The following is a 19,998-nucleotide window of genomic DNA, read 5'->3' as shown; positions in this document are numbered from 1 at the left end:
ATGACTTTTTCCATCACCACCTTGGCTTCAGTTTGGGACACGTGCTGGGGAGTGGGATAAAGAACTCATGCTGCTTCTGCCCACACCAGCTCTGACTGTAACAAGGAAAAGGAATTTATATATTTAGAGATGACGATTTAGGGTTTAAAATCCTGGGGATGGTGACTGTGACACAGCCGACGGTTCCTGTGTGACGTAGGACCAAAAATGGGATTTTGGAGCTAATTTTTCCCCCTGGCATGGGAGGATCCAACTGCAGCTTCGTCCCCTTTGCCATGACAGTGACGTGCACAGCCGCAGTGATGCAGGAGTGCTCTGAAACCAGGTGGCAATGAAGATCCTGAGGTTCACAGTGTCCACAAATCCTGTTCCTTCCATACCTTGGCAGCCCTCACTGCTCCCCTCCTGCCTGCTGAGCATCCATCCAGGAAAACCAAAGCTGTGGAGGGGGGCAGGACTGGCAGTGCTGCTCTGCTTTTAATGCCTTTTGATTTTCCTTCTCTCACAGATCAAACCTGTGCGTCAGAGGGGGCCTGGCTGGAGCCTGAACTGCTGCTGGCTCAGGCTGCGAGGGGAGCGGTGTCTGAGTGGAATTGCATTAAAAACTGCCTTTTAAAAAGGAGCCACGCATCTTTCAGCCAGGGCACGCTGCCAGGGCTCAGCAGAGGAGCTGTCCCTGCCTGCAAGGAGCTCGAGCAGTGTCTCACTTAACAGGACTTCGCTCTGCGGGCGGCAGTGCTGGCAGCCAGAAAGGAATTCAATAAACAGCTCTGTCCTTCTGGAGAACCTCTGAGGCTGAAACAGGAGCACAGAGCTGGTTATCCACAGCAGCCAGCACAGGCCTCAGTGGTCCTAGAAAATGTGCCCCTGACCTTTGATGAGATTGTTGCATCCTCCCCAGAGAGCTCTGTGCAAACCCCTGGGTGGCTCAGGAGCCAGGTAAATGACACAGGGGACAGACCCCGCCCTAGGCACGAGTGCCAACTGCTTGTGGGGCAGTGGAGATGGGCAGGCACTGCCCAAAGGTCCGAGGGCAGGAGAGGGGCAGGAGCTGAGCTTCCCCCAAGCTGCATCATTTGGTCTTAGAGCCCCTTACCTCTGTAAGCCAGGGCCGTGCTCCTTCTGGATCAGAGAAGCCTGGAATGGGTTGGGTTGGGATAAACCTTAAAGCCCATCCAGTGCCACCCCTGCCATGGGCAGGGACACCTTCCACTGTCCCAGGCTGCTCCAAGCCCCATCCAGCCTGGCCTTGGGCACTGCCAGGGATGGAGCACCTCATGATACCCAAGTTTAAGGGGATTGGAGGCACCCATGGCAGGGAAATGCCCAGAATATGTCAGGTGTATCCACAGCAGCTCTGCAGCTCCTTTGTGCCCCTGGAGATGAGATCTCATGGGGCAGGTGAAGGGTTTGGTTGTGTCCCCTTGCAGTGAGAGCACAGAGGGACTGACCCAAGGAATGAACTTTCTGCTTTCTGTGTTTCTTCTCTCTTTGTGTCTTGCTGGGATTTTCTATTATCACTGAGTCAGAAGCAGGTTTATGTGCTGGGAGCATGATTGATTTCCAGCTTGCACCTTGCAGTGGTCTGAAAGCAAACCACGCTGGCTCTTGGGTTTCTTGAAACTCCTGAAAGCAAGAAAAAAAATATATTGAACTTGGAACAAAATATCCTGGCAGCTTTCTCCAGAAAAGCCATGCTGAGGTTTCACTGGGAGCATCCCAGAAGGAAACAAGGAGATTTTGAACCTTGCCTTTATCAGGAGCCATGGTTTTACAGCGTTTGGGGTTATGCCAATGGACAGGTTGTGGTGTGTTCATTGATTTTTTTGTTATGATCCCTCAGCAAAGTCACACGATGCCAGTTTAAACACTTTGGATTGACTGCGGGGGTCAAGGAGGAGGGGGAAATACCATGTCCTGAAGCTTACAGGCCTATGAACCTCAATAATTTGCAAGGTTTTACAGGCTTAACAGCGAGTTTTGTGTTGTTCCATATGACTTTTGGGGGAAACAAAGGAAAGGAGGAACAAGGTTCAATACAGCGTCCCTCCAACAGGGCAGGCAGGAGGGAAGAGGTGATATTGCCACTGATATTGCTGCTGATTTATTCTCAGAAAATACAAATTTTATGGATGCTGGGAGGTTTTACTGTGGTTCTTAATGATTCATTTGACCTCTGATAGCTGCCAGTGAACCCAGCCTGGGAGCAGAGCCTCTGCCTGGGTGCTCAGCAGACAGAGCAGGAGACAGAAATGTCAATTGCCACTTGTGCTGTTCAACCTGATTCCTCCAAACCTGAAGTGGGAATATCTTGAATGGATCTAAATCTCCATCTATGCTTCTTGCATGCAAATCACAGGTGTGTTGTGTTGTGTTGTGTTGTGTTGTGTTAAACTGCATCCTGAAAAGCTGGGAAAAGTAAACTCTAAGAAGTGAGAAGCAAATGGGAGGGTTTGAATATTCAGGAAATACCTTTCTGTGTCTGAGGGGTGAGCAAAGCCCTTGGGCCCCGTTCTGGGGTGGTGATGTCTCAGTTGACTCTTGCCTTGGTGCCATCTGCATCACCAGAGGAGGTTCATGTTGGATATTGGGAACATTTCTTCCCAACAAGGGCTGTCCAACCCTGGCAGAGGTAGTGTTCCAATCCCTGGAGGGATTTAAAGCCCTGTGGATGTGGCACTTGGGGACATGGGGCAGTGGTGGCCTTGGCAGTGCTGGGGAATGGTTGGACTCAATCTTAGAGAGCTTTTCCAACCTAAACTATTCCATGATCCTGGGTTCTTCAGTTCCGAAGCAGTTTGTGATTGCTCACCTGGTCAAAACGTCTCTTAGAGGGATGTGAGAAAGGTAAGCATAGGAGGGAGTGACCAGGCCCAGTGGGAGGTCACCTGGGCCTCAAAAACCCCATGATTTAAAAAAATTGACTCAATAATTCCCCACAGTTTACCCAGAGAGTCTCAGGCTGAACCTGGAAACCCTGAGCTTTAATCACCAGCCTGTTCTGGCCCCTCACCTTCCACAAAAAGTGTTGTGTGAAGGTTAATTTGGGATTAAAACGGAGCAGGACTAAATGCAGACACAATGAGAGCTGAGCTAAGCTGTGCTCAGGCAGAATCCATCCCAAAGTGCTTTTCTTTGCAGCAGGAACACGGCCTAATCCTCTTATCTTTGGAGTTAGAGGTCCTGGACGAGTGGGAATGGGAGGTTCCATTCAAGGAGAGGATTTGCTCCCTGAATAAGAGGACTCAGGCTGAATATGCAAATAATCAACTGTTCTCCTGATGGCTTTATAAAGGGATTGCTCTCTGCAGGCTTTAAATGAGGCAAATTTCAGCCTCGTTTCCACAGCCCTCGTGGGCCTGGACAGTCCTGAAGAGCTTCACCAGCAACCACAAGCACTTCTTGTAAAAAGTCATTTTAAAAGAGTCGTTGGATTTTGTCAACCACGACATGATCAGCACCACCATGACGAGGGAAAAATGGTCAGCCACAACCTGAGATCACATCAGGGGTTCTTGTTTAAAGGCTCTTCCATGCCACTGGATTTCTTCTCACAGCTGTCTGTCTCCTGGAATGAAATACACTTAAACAGGAGACTGAATCACAGCATCGTGGAATCATTATGGTTGGAAAAGACCTTTCAGATCGTCAAAATTATGTGAAAAATTGCACTGAAATTTGACATCATTTATAACAGCTCAGGTCTCCCTGAAGACTCACACAAAGGTCCATTCTGGAGTCCCTATACATTGATTTTTTAGTGTAAACACCAAACCAAGCGCAACATTTGGGGTTTCTGACTCACTGTGTGCATGCCTGACATGCACTGACAGCACTCTGTGGCTGTCCAAAAACAATCCTCAGTGTTTTCATTAGAATCCTGGAATTGTTAAAGTTGGAAAAGCTCTCAGATCCATGAGTCCAACCATTAACCCAGCACATTTTTGTGGATGTGGTGCTCATTCTGAGAAAAAATAAATGGAATTTAATGTTTTTCAGCATTCCCTCCCCTGTGCTGTCCAACCTTGTGGGACGCAGCACTTTCACACCCCTCTGGATAAATAAACCACAGAATCCCCTAAAATACTGCACCATTAAATTTGTAGCAGCAACAAATGATGCTTTTAGACATGAAATACTTGCTGTGTTGCTGGAGATTAAGAGAGTTTGTAGAAGTTTGTGTTGACTAAACTCAATGTGGGCTGAGATACGGCTGCAGAGTAGAAATTAATGGCCAAAGAATTTTAATTGTAAGAAAAAAACTTAATTCGGTGTATTAAGAGCTAAGCACGTAAAAAAATAATGCTGGGAGGAGAAAAATTTTTAAAAATCCACATATTTTTCTCTATATTGTGGCTGTTTTGAGTATAGTAAAACTCTTTGAGGAACTTTCTACTTAAAATGCACTTTAAATGTTTCTCCCTCGATGCCAGGCTTTGCAAGGTCTCCGCCTGATCTATTGGAAGTGGTAACAAACTCTTGAGATGTATTTTTGAAATCCTTACACCTCTGTCCAGATTTGCAGTGGTGACACAGAGGTAACAATAAAGCCACTTGAGAGACATTTAGTGGGACACTTCAAATGAAATCCCCGGAGTTGGTAATGGCAGCTGAGCGTGTTCTTGCCATTTTCCCTTTTAGCAAGAAGAAAAGGCCAGACAAGGAGCAATTAGTCAGAATAAAATCATCTTTGATGACATTTTCCCTCCTGAACTCTGGTATAAAATGGTCACCTAAGGAAGAACTGAAAGGATGTGTGAGGAATTTGGTAGTAGAGCTGCATGTTCATACACACAGTGCTGGGTAAAAAATGAGCAGGTAAAGCCACTGCGGGGTAATCAGTGCATGGGTTGCTCTCTGCTCATATTTTGCTTGATTTTGGTCCAAATTTTGATTAATCTCAGCTTTTCTTTGAAGTCTATGCAGGTTAAACTTGGTTTTCATTCTGTGGATCTCCATGACATTGGTGTGCTCGGGTTACCCAGTTGGACCTTCCATGGTAAGTCCCATTCCCTATTTCCTCCCAGATCTGTTCCATTCCTCTTAAATTACTCCTTTATTTAAATTCATTTTGTTTGTTTGATCGCTTCTTTGCTGCTATGTTTTTGGCTTTTTTTTTTTTATATATATAAAATGAAGGAGTTTCTTGTATTAAAGCTATTGGTTAAATATTATTACCTCATTTTCCTGGAGCATGGCCTAATTTTTCCTGGAGTTATTATAAAATATGCAAGCCTCTGAAATAATCATGTGAGCAACCCAGTGCATATTTAATGTGGAGTGTGGGGAGCCGGAATCCTGGATGGAAGAGAGAAAAACACAAATCCCCTCTCCATTTCATCGGAATTCCTTGCATATCTTAAATAGGTGCAATTAGATAGATATGTATTCATTGCACTTATTGCTAGCTAGTTTATCAGTTAATTAACTTATTTATAATCAACTTATTTATTTAGACACAGCTGGATCTGAGTAGCCACATTTCCTAGTGGATGGGTTCTCTTTATGGCAACGATGTCGTGGTTAAAAGGAGTTTAATTGCTTCAATAAATGTCAAAATAAAAGTCATTTATTCAGTAAATCTAGTGAAATAGCAGCTAAAAATTCAAAATAGGAATTTCTCTGCCTGGTTTTTGGATTTTTTGGTTTTTCTCTTGCAAAAAGCGTTTTTTCTTGTTAGGGAGAAAGTTCAGTCTGGGAAACCCCTTGTCAGTGGCAGAAAGTGTTGGATGCAGAAAAAGTCCTGAAACAAAAAAAAAATTGAAGTAATAACCAGTATTAAATAAGAGCAATAAAACACTGAATTAAAACAAATCCTACTGAATTTCATGGCAATTTTACCAGCAATTCCAGGGGTTAATCCTATGGCTTTGCATGGAATTTTTAGAGATGGCAGAATATTGCTTTTAGATGGAAAATCAGCTGGGAAATCAGAATATGATGAAAGTTGCACAGAGCAACCATAGACATGCCAGGAAATGTTTATATTTTACAATTCATCAGTAATTAAATGCGGTTTGTTTTAAGAGTTGTTGAAATATGTCAAAGTTTTTATGTAGTTGGCATTTTTACCCTACAAAGTGGAAGTAAAAGGAATGTGGGCAAACCCCTGGATTTTTATCCAGACTTTTTAAAATTCTCATTATTACTTTGTCATTATTAAACTTCTAACTACTTCCATAACGAGTCATAACTACTGGAAAGCCTCCTCCAAAGTTCAGCTTTACAGGTATTTTTGTTTTCTCTTACCTGTAATTTAAGCCTCAGAAGTTCACACAAGCTGGTATTTAATTTTTCCCTGAAAAAATCTCATTTTCCAGCAATAAACACCCATGTTGTTCCAAGGAAGCAGTGTCACAGCTGGTCAGCATCACAGAAAACAATTCATATCATACCCTAAACATAATTGTATCAGTATTTTAGATCAGAAATGTATCCAAAACTATGAAAAAATCGGATTTTGAACACGATAAATCCTTAGAATATAACAGCTCATCCTTGTCATTCAAAGCATAAATTGCTTTTGTGTTTCTACTTTGCTTTGTATCCTGAACAAGTCCTGGCAAATACACAAATCCATAATTTTACCTTCTCTTATCTCTTTTTCTTTCCTCCTTGTTTGTTTGTTTGCCTGCCTTTAATCTCCAGAGCAGAAATCCTTTTTATTTGACCTGCCAGCTGTATGGGAAATCGGATTCGTGCCTGGTGCTGCTGAGCAGCTGCCTCTCCAAGGCGGGCAGGGATGAGGTGCTGGCTCTTGGGAAGCCTCTCCTGGAGTTCCCTCTCCACAAAAGGTCCTTCCGCAACGGCGTCGGAGCGGGAATTAAAAAAACTTCCTTCCGAAGGGCAAAATCCTGAGCAAGTGTCCCAAAACCCGGCCCAGATTTTGATATCTGATGTTTCAGTCGTTGCTTTGAGTCTGTTTGATGCTTTTCTCTGACAAAGCCACCTCTGACAGAGTCCCCGTGTCCCCAGCGCATCACCAGATGTCGATTTCCAAGCGCCGCGAGCCAAGCGGAGCAGATGGGAGCGCTCAGGAAGGGCTTTGATCCCAAAGTTACAGTAGCATAAAGTTTTGTCTCGAAATGAATGTTTTCATTTGCTTAATTCCCCTCCTTTGTCAAGCTACAGATTTCATCAAGTTGCTTTTTGATTAATACAAAGGTAATCCCGTGCTTTGAGGAGATGTGTGCATGCAGCCTGGCGGGAGGATGGAGGATATTATTCCCAAAGTCCCTCCTCTCTGCCAGACACGAGGCATTCCTGTGCTTTCCCGTTCCAAGTCACATTTACTTGAAGACAACTGGTAGTTTTAATACAGACTTAAAGTGCATTTCATTTCAGGTTTCGAAAGATATGAAGGGCCAGCAGTGAAAAACAGAATCAGGCCCTACTTGTAACTCCCACTGGCTTTTTAATATAGTTATTTAAAATGACTTTGGCAGGAAATAATCTCTGGAGATGTCTCATCTCATATCCAGAAGAATCCTGGGAAATCACTCTAAGGCAGGGTATCAGCACCACTCCCTGTGCCTCAATTAATTGACTTAGGTAGGCAACCCCCAGTTGATGAAATGTGCCAAATCTGGGATTTTTTTTTAATTTCCTGTTAGAAAAAAAAAAAAAAAGAGAAAGTCATTTGATATGAAATATGTAAATGTGGTATGGAGGAAAGGCTACCTGCTGAGTTACACACATGTGAGTTCTACCTGTGGCTGTGTCCCCTGAGCGTAACAAGCTGTGCCCTTGGCTTGAAAACGTGGCAGAGTGTCACTGCAATGCCTCTTGCAGTCAAAGCTACGGTATTAATTATAATAAATCACTATGTGGATGTTTTCTAATATTTCCCTGGTAAATATCGTAACTCAGGAGAGCATTGTTAACCCTACAATGAGATGGTTTGGTGTCATCACCTTTATGATGCCCCCCTTGAGGCCATGGGGTGAAGTGACCCCAACATGGAGCTGTGCTGGTGGGACAGTGGGTTTTTCTGGATGATTTCTGGCTGATCCAAGGAGGTGAAACACATTCCTGCCTGGTTTTGTCCCAGCTGAAAAGTTTAACACATCCTGGGTTTTAAAGTCACTTAAACACCTGAGTTCCTTTGGGGTAGTCTTGAGGTTGCTGAGTCGAGTGGGAACCATGGAACCCAGGAACCATGGAACCCAGGAACCATGGAACCGGAAACCATGGGATCCTAGGGACCATGGAACTTAGGAACCACGGAACCCAGAAACCATGGAACCCAGGAACCATGGAATCCTAGGAACCATGGGATCCCAGGAACCATGGGACCTAGGAACCATGGAACCTTAGGAACCATGGAACCCAGGAACCATGGAATCCAGGAACCATGGAACCTTAGGAACCATGGAACCCAGGAACCATGGAATCCAGGAACCATGGAACCTTAGGAACCATGGAATCCAGGAACCATGGAATCCTAGGAACCATGGAATCCTAGGAACCATGGAATCCAGGAACCATGGAACCTTAGGAACCATGGAATCCTAGGAACCATGGAATCCTAGGAACCATGGAATCCAGGAACCATGGAATCCCAGGCACCATGGAATCCCAGAAACCATGGAATCCCAGAAACCATGGAATCCAGGAAACATGGAATCCTAGGAGCCATGGAATCCTAGGAACCATGAAAAATGCCCAAGGAATGTGCTGGATATTTATTATCCTTGGGTACTGTCAGATGGGAGCAAGCCCAGGATGGCTCCGTGGTGACACGAGGGGTTCCACTGCAGCCAGGCACTGCCCCGTGTCACCCCTGGCTGCTGGGATTTCAGCCATGGCAGATGTCCTGAAAATTTTCCATCCCAAACACTCTCCAGCTCTGTCCAGCACTGCCCAAGGAGCAGAACTGCACTGCAAGTGAAGGGCTGGCAATGACTCCTGGGCAGTGACAGAAGCAAACACATGTCCCAGGTGCATGGATTGTCCAGAGCAGCTGGGGCTGCCTCTGGATCCCTGGAAGTGTCCAAGGCCAGGCTGAACATTGGGGCTGGGAGCAGCCTGGGACAGTGGGAGGTGTCCCTGCCCATGGTAGGGGTGGCACTGGATGGGCTTTAAGGTCCCTTCCCACCCAAACCAGTCTGTGATCCTATGATCCCATGATCCCATGATCCCATGATTCCATGAATCCATTCTGCATCGGTGCATGGCTGTGGGCATGGAGGTGTTTTGTCCCAGTGCAGCTGCCTGCTGTGGCTCTGTCCTGCTCATATCCCCACCCAAATCATCTTTCAGGAAAGCAAAAAACCCATACAAGTTCATATTTACCTTTGTTTGGGTGTTCAGATCCATTTTTGTTAACATTTTCCTACATAATCAAATACATTCCTGCCTTGGTAACCTGGGATGAGCAAGGTTGTCTTTAAGCCAACAGAACTCTTCGTGGAGCTTGGAAAATCAGGCTTTTCCCCTTCCTTTATTGTGCAGGAGTGAGAGTAACTCATTCAGTGTTTTGGCATTTGCCTTTGAGCAGGGCACGTTCCAGAGGGATGCAGAGCTGGTGTCCTGCTCCCACAGACCTTCATCCCCTTTTATTGAAAATAAGGAATGAAAGAAAAATTGGCTGCTGGAAAAATCCCATTGTTTATGATTTAGCCATTCCCTGACAGGCCACTCCAGCTGGAGGGATCTGCATGGACAAAACAATGGGATGAGGAGGCCACCCAGAGCCATAAGTCACCTAAATCACCTAAATCCAGAGCAAGCCTGGAAAATGTAGATTATCCAGCTGCCTTTCAGGAGTTCCGTCACTGCAGGGTTGATCTCACCTTCGCCACCCACAGAAAACTCACCCTGCAATGCTGAACTCATCTCTGAACTCTAAAGGTGGCTTTATTTTGGAGAGAACAGAGAGTGACCTCAGTGATCTCTGTCAGGAAATAAGGATCTGAGGGTGCCATTGCTGGGCACGTTAATTTTTATGCTGACAGGAACTGGAAATGTGGCAGAAAATGTCTTCTTTCAGTAAAAAGAGGAGAATAAGAACAACTGTAGGGATGCCAGCCTGCAGTGTAATTAATGTGCTGCCATTAATTTTATTCCTTTCTGGAGAACAGGGATTCAGGATGCTGCAAAAAAAAAATTTTTATTAATTTCTTTTCTATGTTTCTTGGCTAAACTAACAGAAAGAGAAAAGATAAGAGTTCAGAGGGTGGGAAGAGTGATGCTTTGTCTGGGGATTGAGGAGCAAGTTGGGAAGTTGGGAACGCTCTGGCCGGTCTTGGCCTTTGTGAGTAATTCAGTCTGGGACTTCAAACAAATAATTTCTACTCAATTTCTCCATCCAAAAAATAAGAAGCTGCCTTCATTGAGCTGTCTTGAGTAAGCAGTGTCATGGCTGATGGACTTGGGAAGAGTTTTGGGGCAGAAAAGGGTGGTTTCCATAGCTGGAGAGGCTGAGGGAGAGGACATGCAGAATCCCTGAATCCATAAGGATTTTTTTTCCTTACTTTGCTCTAACTTGTATCTGCCTCTGGAGGCTTTAGACATAAATTTCCAGTGATGATTCCCTGGTTTTGAGCTGTGAGAACCATCCCTGAGCTCAGCAACCACTGTTTGGAGCAGCCAAACTCGATTTAGCCAGTTCTGATTCTAGTTCAAACTAGAAACCAGATTTCACTAGATTTACTGAATAAATGAATTTTATTTTGGCATTTATTGAAGCAATTAAACTCCTTTTAACCATGAAATCATTGCCATAAAGAGAACCTATCCATTAGGAAATGTGGCTACTCAGATGCAGCTGTGTCTAAATAAATAAGTTGATTATAAATAAGTTCATTAATTTATAAACCAGCCTGTCCTGAGCCCTGGGATTGGGTTGATGCTACCCTGAGGTTGTGGGAGCTGTGTCTCCATCCCATCCCATCCCATCCCCATCCCCATCCCCATCCCCATCCCCACACCTGGAATGGACCTTCCAAGGAGCAGGACGTGTCACCTGCTGCTCCTCTGCTCCCTAAAAACCATCTGTGCCTTTGAAGGAGCCTTGGGGTTACCACTGGTGAACCTGAAGGGTACAAATCCCATAAAACACCAACAAGAGAAATCTGCCCAAAGACAAGAAGAGGAACTAATATTTTTCTTTTTCTCCACAGGTTATTGGCAAGGAAGGCAATTAAATAGCCTGACCTAATAGCATCTAATTAACTTGCAAGCCTGAAAATTCCCCATTGGAATGACATCCCAATACTCGGGTTTCTGATTGCCCAGCACATATTAAAGTATGGGTATCACATTTAGGTTTCCTAATTTGCTATTATTTGCCTGTTTATGGTAATTTATTCCCTGAAAATACCGAGAGGAAGAAAGGGAGAAATCTCTTGCTGCTTTTAACTCTGGATATAATTTTGACCTTAAGAAAGAACAAGACAGATATGAGAGAGTATATTAGATGTTATTATTACCGTAATAAAACAGAGATAAAAGTCATAGTGCAGAAAAGCTCTAAGACAACTATTAACCATTTGTCATATAAAGAAAATCAAAATTTAACTTATCAGAGAGTCTGGCACTTTAGAGATTCCTCATGAAAAATTACTTCTAACCATGGAGCATTTATGCAGAATGTCATTGATGAGCTGTCTGCTTAAATGTTGAAAGAGTTTGGGGAAAGATTGGAAAAATGTCAAAGATACGCCTTTTATCAGTCTGACAGAATGTTTCACGATATTTAAATTTCTTCTTGAGAGTGAAGCAGCATGGCAGGACTTTTTTCTTTAAGGAAACAAGCTGAGCTCACTGCCCTACCCCAACAGGCCATGGCTGGTGAGAACAACCGAGGTGAGGATGGACCTTGGTGACTGAAAAAATGGCACAGCTGAACATCGAACATCACTCTGGGGTTGGGGTACAGAGCAATTTTGGGCTTTAGGGCATTTTTTCTGTCTTTGTAGTGATAGAAGGACTTTTTCTTCTAATTCCCTCACAGATTTGAAGTCATTGGGTTGATTATTCCAGAAATTAAGCCGATCTTAAAAGCTCGATCAGCCGAGACCCATCTTTTTGACTTCTTCAGTGTGAACCTTCCAGAAGACATGGAAGGGCTCAGTGTGACAAGAAATGAGCTGTGGAGAGCTGCTCTCCAGACATCATCCCCAGACATCATCCCCAGATTTCATCCACAACTTCCTGAAGACAACAGGGAGCGATGGAATCTTCCACGGGTTATGCCTCAGGCGTTCGGTGCGTTGAGGGTCAGAATATTTTGTGTTCACTCCTTGTGGTCGGTCAAACGAACCTGGTGAGTCTCTATGGCAACCCTGGAGCGCCTCACAGAGCTCTGAGCGCTCCGAGATTCCTCTGCCCACGGAGCTGCCTCACAGATTTCTGTGCTTTGTGCCTAAGGGCTCTCCTAACCCCCGGTATCTTAACTGTGCTTTCCAAACTGCAGCCAAATTCCAGAGCTGGGAGCTCCATGAGGAGCCCAGGCTGCTGTGGCTGGCTCTGTGTCTTCATTAGCATCTTAATTAGCAGCATGACACTTGGCTGAAGCGAAGGCCTGTGAGGATGCTGTTGAAATGTATTGTTCAACTCGGTGATGTCAGCATCATTCCAGAGTCATTTTGGTTCCCCCAGCCCTGCTTTGCCTTTTTTTATGACTAAAAATTACACCATCAGTGGAGGATGGTTATCATGTTGCAGAGGGGTGTTTTTTACTTTATTTTCAGGTAAAAATCATCAATTAATTGGAAAGAACAAATGGCTCTCAACTCGAAGGAGGAGAAAAGAATATATAAGAGTAAAAATGGGGAAAAAATTATTCCCATTTAATGGAATTTGAGCTTTTTCACTAATTTATTGATAATCCTCTACAGTTCTGTTTTAGGATATTTTTATAGTAAATCAAGACCCAGGGTCATGATGTATTTTCATATATTTCATATATTTTGGTAGGAGCCATCTCCTTTGATAGGAGCCATGTTCTTTCAGCCCATAAATTTTGCTGTCTTAATTTTTGAGTCCCACTGATTCTCCCTGATTAATGATTTTCTTGAAGCCACTGAATGGCAGTTGTGGTGGCCTTCCCCACCTCTGGAAATGTGTCAGAGATACCAAATCGTCTCAGTTTGAAGTTTTAAAGGGTTCTGCTGCACTTGTACATATTTTGGATTAAAGGATCTCTCTCCTTGGACTGGGGCACTTTTGGGTTCCCCTGTTATGACAAGGGATGTGTTTGACCCTGCTGGTCTTTCTGCTTTTTGGTTTTAGCCAGCTCTGCAAATTATTCCTCCTTTCTGGCACTGTGGGTCTTGTCAGGTTCCTGGAGGATGGGAGCAAGCACAGCCACAGGGATATTTTCTGCCTCTCTGTGGCAAAGTGCATCCTGTGAAATGCCACTCATTTCTCAGTTTTAAATTCATTTTTACATGCAAAATATGGCAAAAACTAGTGTTGCATGAGACACTGTGGCACGTCAGGATTGATGGAAAGTCATTCCCCTAATTAGGCAGCAACTGGGGCCGGCTGGAGGGTCCCTAATGTGAGGAGCTGTGGGCAAATCAAAGTAGAAAGCTGGTGGACTGCTTGTTACTGACTCAGTGTCATGTTTGGGATCAGAAATCCTGCTGGGAGTGGGCCAGTCCTGAGTGCTGGGTTCGTATTCTCTGGGATTTTCTGCTCACAAGATTTGCAAGACTATTATGAATCCTTTATTTAAATATCTTTCAATAAAATGGCCCAATTGCAAGGAAAAAAAAAACCAAAAAAAGTTACTTAATACAGTATTTGTATTCTCTTATATAGAATAATGGAATGGTTTGGGTTGGAACAGACCTTCAACGTAATCCAGTCCCACCCTTTTCCATGGCAGGGACACCTCCCACTGTCCCAGGCTGCTCCAAGCCCCAATGTCCAACCTGGCCTTGGACACTGCCAGGGATCCAGGGGCAGCCCCAGCTGCTCTGGGAAATCAGGGCCTCCCCACCCTCATGTTAATTTAATAATGAGGTTCCTTCCTTAGAGCCACTTGAAGCAATGTAGGAAAATCAACTGGAGGAGGTTATGGAGCGATTTAAGGCCCAGTCCTGATTGCTGAGCATACTTGTGTTAGCTGATCCTGTTGATTCATTTACACAGCCTTAAAGGAGAGAAGATAATTGCCCCATGTGGGTGGAACTGGGCTATGAAAAGATAATTCTGAACCCAAAATCCTGGTCTTTTCCCACTTGCAAAGCTGGGGTGGTTTTGCATTTTCTTTAACTTTCTGCAAATATTAATGATAACATCACTGGAATTCTCATAGAATATCCTGAGCAGGAAGGGATCCACAAGGATCATGGAAGTCCAGTTCCTGGAAGAAGCATCCTCATGGATGCTCCTGCCTGCCAGGAGCTGGGCAAGCCCCTGTCAGAGCACAAACTCCACATCAGATCCATGCAGCTCAAGGAGGCCACTACAGCACTTTGAACAGCCCAAATGGTTTCTCTATTTTTGTATCAAGCTGGCATTTTCCTAAATTTCTACCACCTAAATTTCCTAAATTTTCTTCTTTCAGTGCCCAGGTGCTTGTGCTGCACTTTTTGACCTCCTCACAGTGAGTTTTTCCAGAGCTAGGCAGAAGCCGTGTGAGGATGAGATCTCCAGGATCCATTTGCTCCTTTGCATGTCGAGCATGGTGCCAATTTGCATATTTTGGTGCTTGAACTTTACAAATCACTCCTTATGATCAACAAATAAGGTGTCATTTACGTGCTTGTGTTCAGGAAATGAGTTGCATTTATCTTCCCTGTGTTCTCAGGATGAGTTCAGGTGTTTTGGCACAGCACACTCGCCTCGCCTGCCTCGTGCTGTTCACCTGTCAAAGGCTGTACCTTTGAGCCTGTAACTGCTTAATTAATGATTTCATAGATGCTGTAGCCTTAAAAACTGGATTGTTTTGTCACTGGCCTAACTTGGATGTTTTTCAAAGGCATATTCAATAATTTAGCTTTTTATTTATGTAAAATACCTTCTATTTTAGATTAATTTAGTCATACCGCATTAGAAAAAAACCAATATAATTTTTAAGGGTCTGATGGCTGCAGACAGTTTCATTTGACAAATTAATTGCACAGTGTTTAGCAGAGTTAGTGAGGGAATATATCATACAGTTGTTCATTAATGATTGTTAATAAATGAGGGTGCTGAGGCCCTGGCACAGGGTGCCCAGAGCAGCTGGGGCTGCCCCTGGATCCCTGGCAGTGCCCAAGGCCAGGCTGGACATTGGGGCTTGGAGCAGCCTGGGACAGTGGAAGGTGTTCCTGCCATAGCAGGGGGTGAAATTGGATGGGCTTTGAGGTCCTTTCCAACCCAAACCAGTCTGGGATTCCATGATTCCATGATTCCATGATTCCATGATTCCATCACACCATTTGCTGTTCCTTACAGCTCTTTTTCCAGTTGTTGCCAGGAGCTTTTACTCCATGGCAATATTTTTTTACTGCGTTTCCAGCCAATGCAGGAATTTTATTTTGTGTGCAAATCATGAAAGAAATGAATCCCCCTCATTATCATGGGATCACGGAATGGCAGGGCTGGAAGGGTTCCCACATGACTCAAGCTGGCATTCCCCAAGAGTCATACAAATGATGTTTCAATAGTTTTGTGTTGTATTTTTTTGGTGACTGCAGCACAGTTGTGTATTTTCCTCAGTTCCATGTTAAAAAAACACAAAAAGCCCTGGTCAGCAGGAGCAGTGAGGTTGGTGCTTGTTCCTGACTGACTGAACAAACCCGGGAAGGGAAAGTAAACTCCTGCTCAGGGTCAGTGACAGCTCTCATTTCTGAGAGCCACTTCGAAAAGTCCTGGCCTTCAGGAAATGGTTCCCTTTCCCTGTAAATAAAAAATGAATTTCACCTGCCAGAGAGGGAGAGGGAAGTGATGCCTTTTGAACTGTTAATATTTTGATGCTGTGGAGCTGCAGACACACAAATCCAGGAGTTATCCAGGCAGGAATGCTGCACATCTGACATGGAGCCCCGCAAAAATTCAATTACAAAATGAAGCCACTTCTCCTTTTCCTACAGGAAAGTCCCCCACATTCCCTGTGCCACCTCAGGCAGGATTCTGACTGATTCTGCTTCTGCACTTGGCTCTTGCACCCCAAATTTTGAACTTGTCCTTTTTCCTTCCACTGGTCTGTTGATGGGATTTTCTGCTCCCACTTGGAATTTGTGTGGCATCCAGACACTGCAAATTAATTTGGTGTTTCAGCAGTGCTGCAGGGAAAATCATAACTAATTATGGGAACAATGAATAACCATGGGATGGCATGAGGGAGATTTCCAGAGGAGCAAGGAGGGGTTAAAACTGGATCTGTAATTCCCATATTTTGGGGATATGTTTTGTCCTGCAACTTCCACGAGAAAAAGTTCCCAGGGAGATAAAAGTTGGTGACTTCTGTACAACGTTTTGGGTTTTTTTTGGTGATCACAAGCTTAGCTTCTTAAATGAGGTGTGGCTGGAGATGGGGGAAGTGGTAATATTTTCCCAGCGAGCCTGAAGTGGCTGCAGGTTAGCATTCCATAATGATTTTTGTCAGAAAGATGAATGCCATCCTAAAAAAAAGTTGGAAGCTCACAGCACCTCGGCTTTGATATATGAATATTGCCACTGTGGATGCTGGAGTGGCATTCTGGATGCTTTGTGGGTTTATGGCTGTGAGACATTCCTTAGGCTGATTCAGAAACACTTTTCCTACACATTTGAAAGCAACTTTTTGTCTTTGACTTTTTTTTGCCCCTTTTTTTTTTTTTTTTTTTTTGGTTCATCTGTGATTTCAAAACGCTTCTGGAAGTGAATTGAAGAGATTGGAGGATTTTGGAGCCATTCATCACGCAAAAGTGAGTAGTCACCTTTTAGCCACCTCTGGATTAATACCCTGCAATGTCATGGAAGGGCTGTGCTGCATTAATTCCCACAAATTCCAGCTGGGAAACCACGGAGCCCTCACAGACAACTGTTGGGAATGGGAATAGTTAATATGTGTGAGGTTTTATAAATTGCCCACCCTTCCAGCTATACTGATACCATGAAAATGTCATTTTTGAGAGATTTCCCAGAATTGTGATCGTTTTTTAGTGAAAATAGCAGTTTTTGTTTGGAGCACGTTCGTAACCTCAGCCCCAGCCTGCCGAAGAACTTGGCAACCAGAACTGGTTAAATACGTTGGAAAAAAGCAGGAAAATGGGACACTGCCCTCTAACGTCAACAAATCCAAGCAAAAGGGACTGGAAAGCACCACAGGCAGGTGAAGTGGGATAAGGATTCACTCTGGATGAACAGAGCTTGGAGTAGGAAAGTAGAGGAGCATTTGAAATTTGGGGGTTTCAACAGCATCAAATGCAGCTGAGCTTCCAGGAAAAGCCAAATCTGAGCCTCAAGTTCCATTTGTTTCTCAAATCCTGCCCCAGGTGAGGCTTCATCTGTTTCCTTCCTGCCTTTTAGTGGGATGAACATTTAGTGGGATTGGATCAGATGGTCCATTGTGACCTTTTCCCACCTCACCCATTCCGTGATCCTGTTTTCCATGGAAAGGTGGACTCCAAACACAGAATACTTCATGCCAGTTGCTAAAACACTCAGATTAAGTAAAAGAAACATGTCTTGGATCTGTTACCACTTCCTATTGCACCAAATGTGCTTTAAAAATATCAAAGATACCCAAAAAAGGGAAAAGTCACTATTTGCATTAATATCAAAGATCAGAGAACACAGGGAAAGGTCCCTGTGTGAGGTCCCACTCTGTGATTTCGACACCACCAGATTTTGGGGATTTGTTTTCCCTTGCTGCCCAGCAGCAGATTTCTGTGCATTTCACATTTATTTGTGGCCACCAATTCACACCCTGGGACCAGTGCTCCTTTTCCATGGAGAAGGGCTCGGGGAATAAACATGAAAGGTGTTCCCAAAACACTCCAGACAGCAATGCTTAATTTTGTGATCACTCAGGCAGCTCACAGGAATATTCACAGGGGAAGGACACCAAGGTGGATGCAAATCCAAACATGATTGAAGCATCAATCACTTATTCATGGAGAAATATTTACAGTGGGGTTTTTTTAACTTGATGAAGGGATAATGAAATGTGTGTCCTAGGGGGGTTTATGGGCAAATTTTATTCCAAACATTTGCAATTAATGCAGAAATGGTGCACTCCTCGAGTATTGAAAAGGGTCAGGAATGAAACAAAACCCCAGAGGGGTTGAAATCAGGCTGGCCAGGACTTATGTCCAAACCGTTTTCCATTGGAAAATGCCAGATCATAAAGAATGAAGTGATCTGTGGAAATCAATCAATCCTGACAGAGTCACAGCAAGGAACATTCCCTGCCAGCTGTCAAGCTCCTGCTCCAGTCTCCTTCAGGAGCAGATCCAGGATGTTCACCCACCCGGACACCTGGACACACATCCCATGTCCTGTGTCCTTCCCAGCCCTGGAAGCCACCAGGAGCTCCAGAGCCACTGAAACCCAGTGTCACTGTGACCTTTCTGCTGAGCTGCATGACAGATTTCCTGGTCTGGAGTGACACGTGCAGGTGTGTTTGCTTTTTCCCTTTTATTGTACATTTTTAACCTCAGAATTACCGGCACTGATTTCTGGTCTCCTGAACAAGAAAAGAAAAGCAAATCCAAGCTGAAAACTGGCAAAACCTGGAGAAAAGCTTTCCCAGTCTCCCAGAGCACTGACTCTAAAAGACCAGCAGATTTATTGATGTTAGCAAGTGTTTATTCCTTGTTTTCCAGATAATCCAAAGCAAGCTGAGTGCTCCTGGTGCTAAAAGGAGCGAGAAGTGCCAGCCTTGGAGAGCTGCCACCTCGACTGGCCATTCCCAAACTGCACTGCAGGCACTCCCAGGGGGTCAGGAGACTTTCCCAAACCTCATTACATCCCCATGGGGGCATTATCCCTGCAGCTCCTGCACCTGCACTAATTTGGGTGGGATGGGGGAGCAGGAGGGGTCGGGATCCACAGTTATCAGCCCTGCTGGAGCTGCTGGAGGTTTTCCTGCAATAAATTAAGAGTTTTTTTCTTTTTCTCATCCTAGCTGTAGCACGGTGTGTTTCCAGCCCTCCAGGAGGTGTTTCCACAAGCCTTGGCAGCACTTTTGGGTACATCTGTGGAGGTTGGAGATGCCCGTGAGCAGATGGAGCTGCTGCAGATGGCCCGGCTGGCACACACGGGGAGGAGGGGTCAGTTCCTTGTGGTGGGAGTGGGATGTCAGAGGGGTCAGAATGGCTTTCCCTTATCACTCAGGATCCTTGTACCTGCGATTCCAGGCTGGAAAATTGTAAATATCACATGGAGTGGCTTTCTCTTATCACTCAGGATCCTTGTACCTGTGATTCCAGGCTGGAAAATTGTAAATATCACAGGGCAAGGCTCATTGCTGGCACCTTGGGAGGGATGGGGTTAGGAGAGGTATTTCCAGCCTGCATCCTGCAAGTTGTTCCTGTTAAATGCTGATTAATTGTTATCTCTTGTTAATAAATACCACAAGGAGAGGTGGAGCTCTCCTCCACACAGCTCTGGCCTGGTTTAAATTAAGATTTAGGAGAGGGATGGGAGCGAGCCATTGCTGGATGTGTGGGGAGAGCAAGGGAATATTGCTGTGCTCTCCTTTTCCAGAAGCAATTTCCAACCTCTCTCCCCAAACACAAAGTCCACTGGTGGGCAGAAACCAAGATTAAATCTGTCATGTTTTTATTTCATTCCAACACCTCTGTTTGAAATCTAAACTAACTTGCCGAGGAAAGCAAGGAGCCCTCTAACACCAGAATTCCAGCAGCAGAAACAACAGCCAGGCTCCAAAGGGCAGTAAAATATTCCATTAGCTGTGAAAACCAGAGGATTCTGCAGCAGTGACAGAGGAGTTTTATATCCTGTATGGATTTCCTTCGAATTTCAATGAAGGAAACCAAGTAACAAGGAAGATTCTCCCACTTTAATAGCAGAAAGAGTGGATTCTCTGGGAAAGGAGTGGGATGCCTTTTA

At 44.6% G+C, this 19,998-nt stretch overlaps 1 protein-coding gene across 9 annotated transcripts in view; it reads left to right on the top strand.

Moving 5' to 3' along the window:
* Positions 1-1,536: 1,536 nt before the first annotated feature.
* The window catches only part of NPS (neuropeptide S), a 29,471-nt gene continuing 11,009 nt past the window's right edge, over positions 1,537-19,998 (top strand). For 4 of the 9 annotated variants that reach the window (XR_005602193.1, XR_005602194.1, XR_005602191.1 and 1 more), the window contains exons 1-4: positions 4,916-4,999; positions 11,124-11,249; positions 11,957-12,268; positions 16,802-19,196. Coding sequence is in view for 2 of the 9 variants with exons in the window: in XM_039553912.1 (XP_039409846.1) it covers positions 2,316-2,359; positions 4,918-4,999; positions 6,649-6,858 (336 nt within the window). In the remaining 7 variants the exon portion in view is untranslated. Of the gene's footprint in view, positions 2,360-4,577; positions 5,000-6,648; positions 7,718-11,123; positions 11,250-11,956; positions 12,269-16,801; positions 19,197-19,998 lie in introns of those variants that run through there. The other 5 variants (XR_005602192.1, XR_005602189.1, XR_005602190.1 and 2 more) reach the window with 5 other exon arrangements.

The sequence above is a fragment of the Corvus cornix genome, chromosome 6 (genome assembly GCF_000738735.6).
Source record: "Corvus cornix cornix isolate S_Up_H32 chromosome 6, ASM73873v5, whole genome shotgun sequence".
Classification (NCBI taxonomy): domain Eukaryota; kingdom Metazoa; phylum Chordata; class Aves; order Passeriformes; family Corvidae; genus Corvus; species Corvus cornix.
The sequence above is the reverse complement of the archived record's forward strand: the minus strand, read 5'-3'. Positions and strand labels throughout refer to the sequence as shown.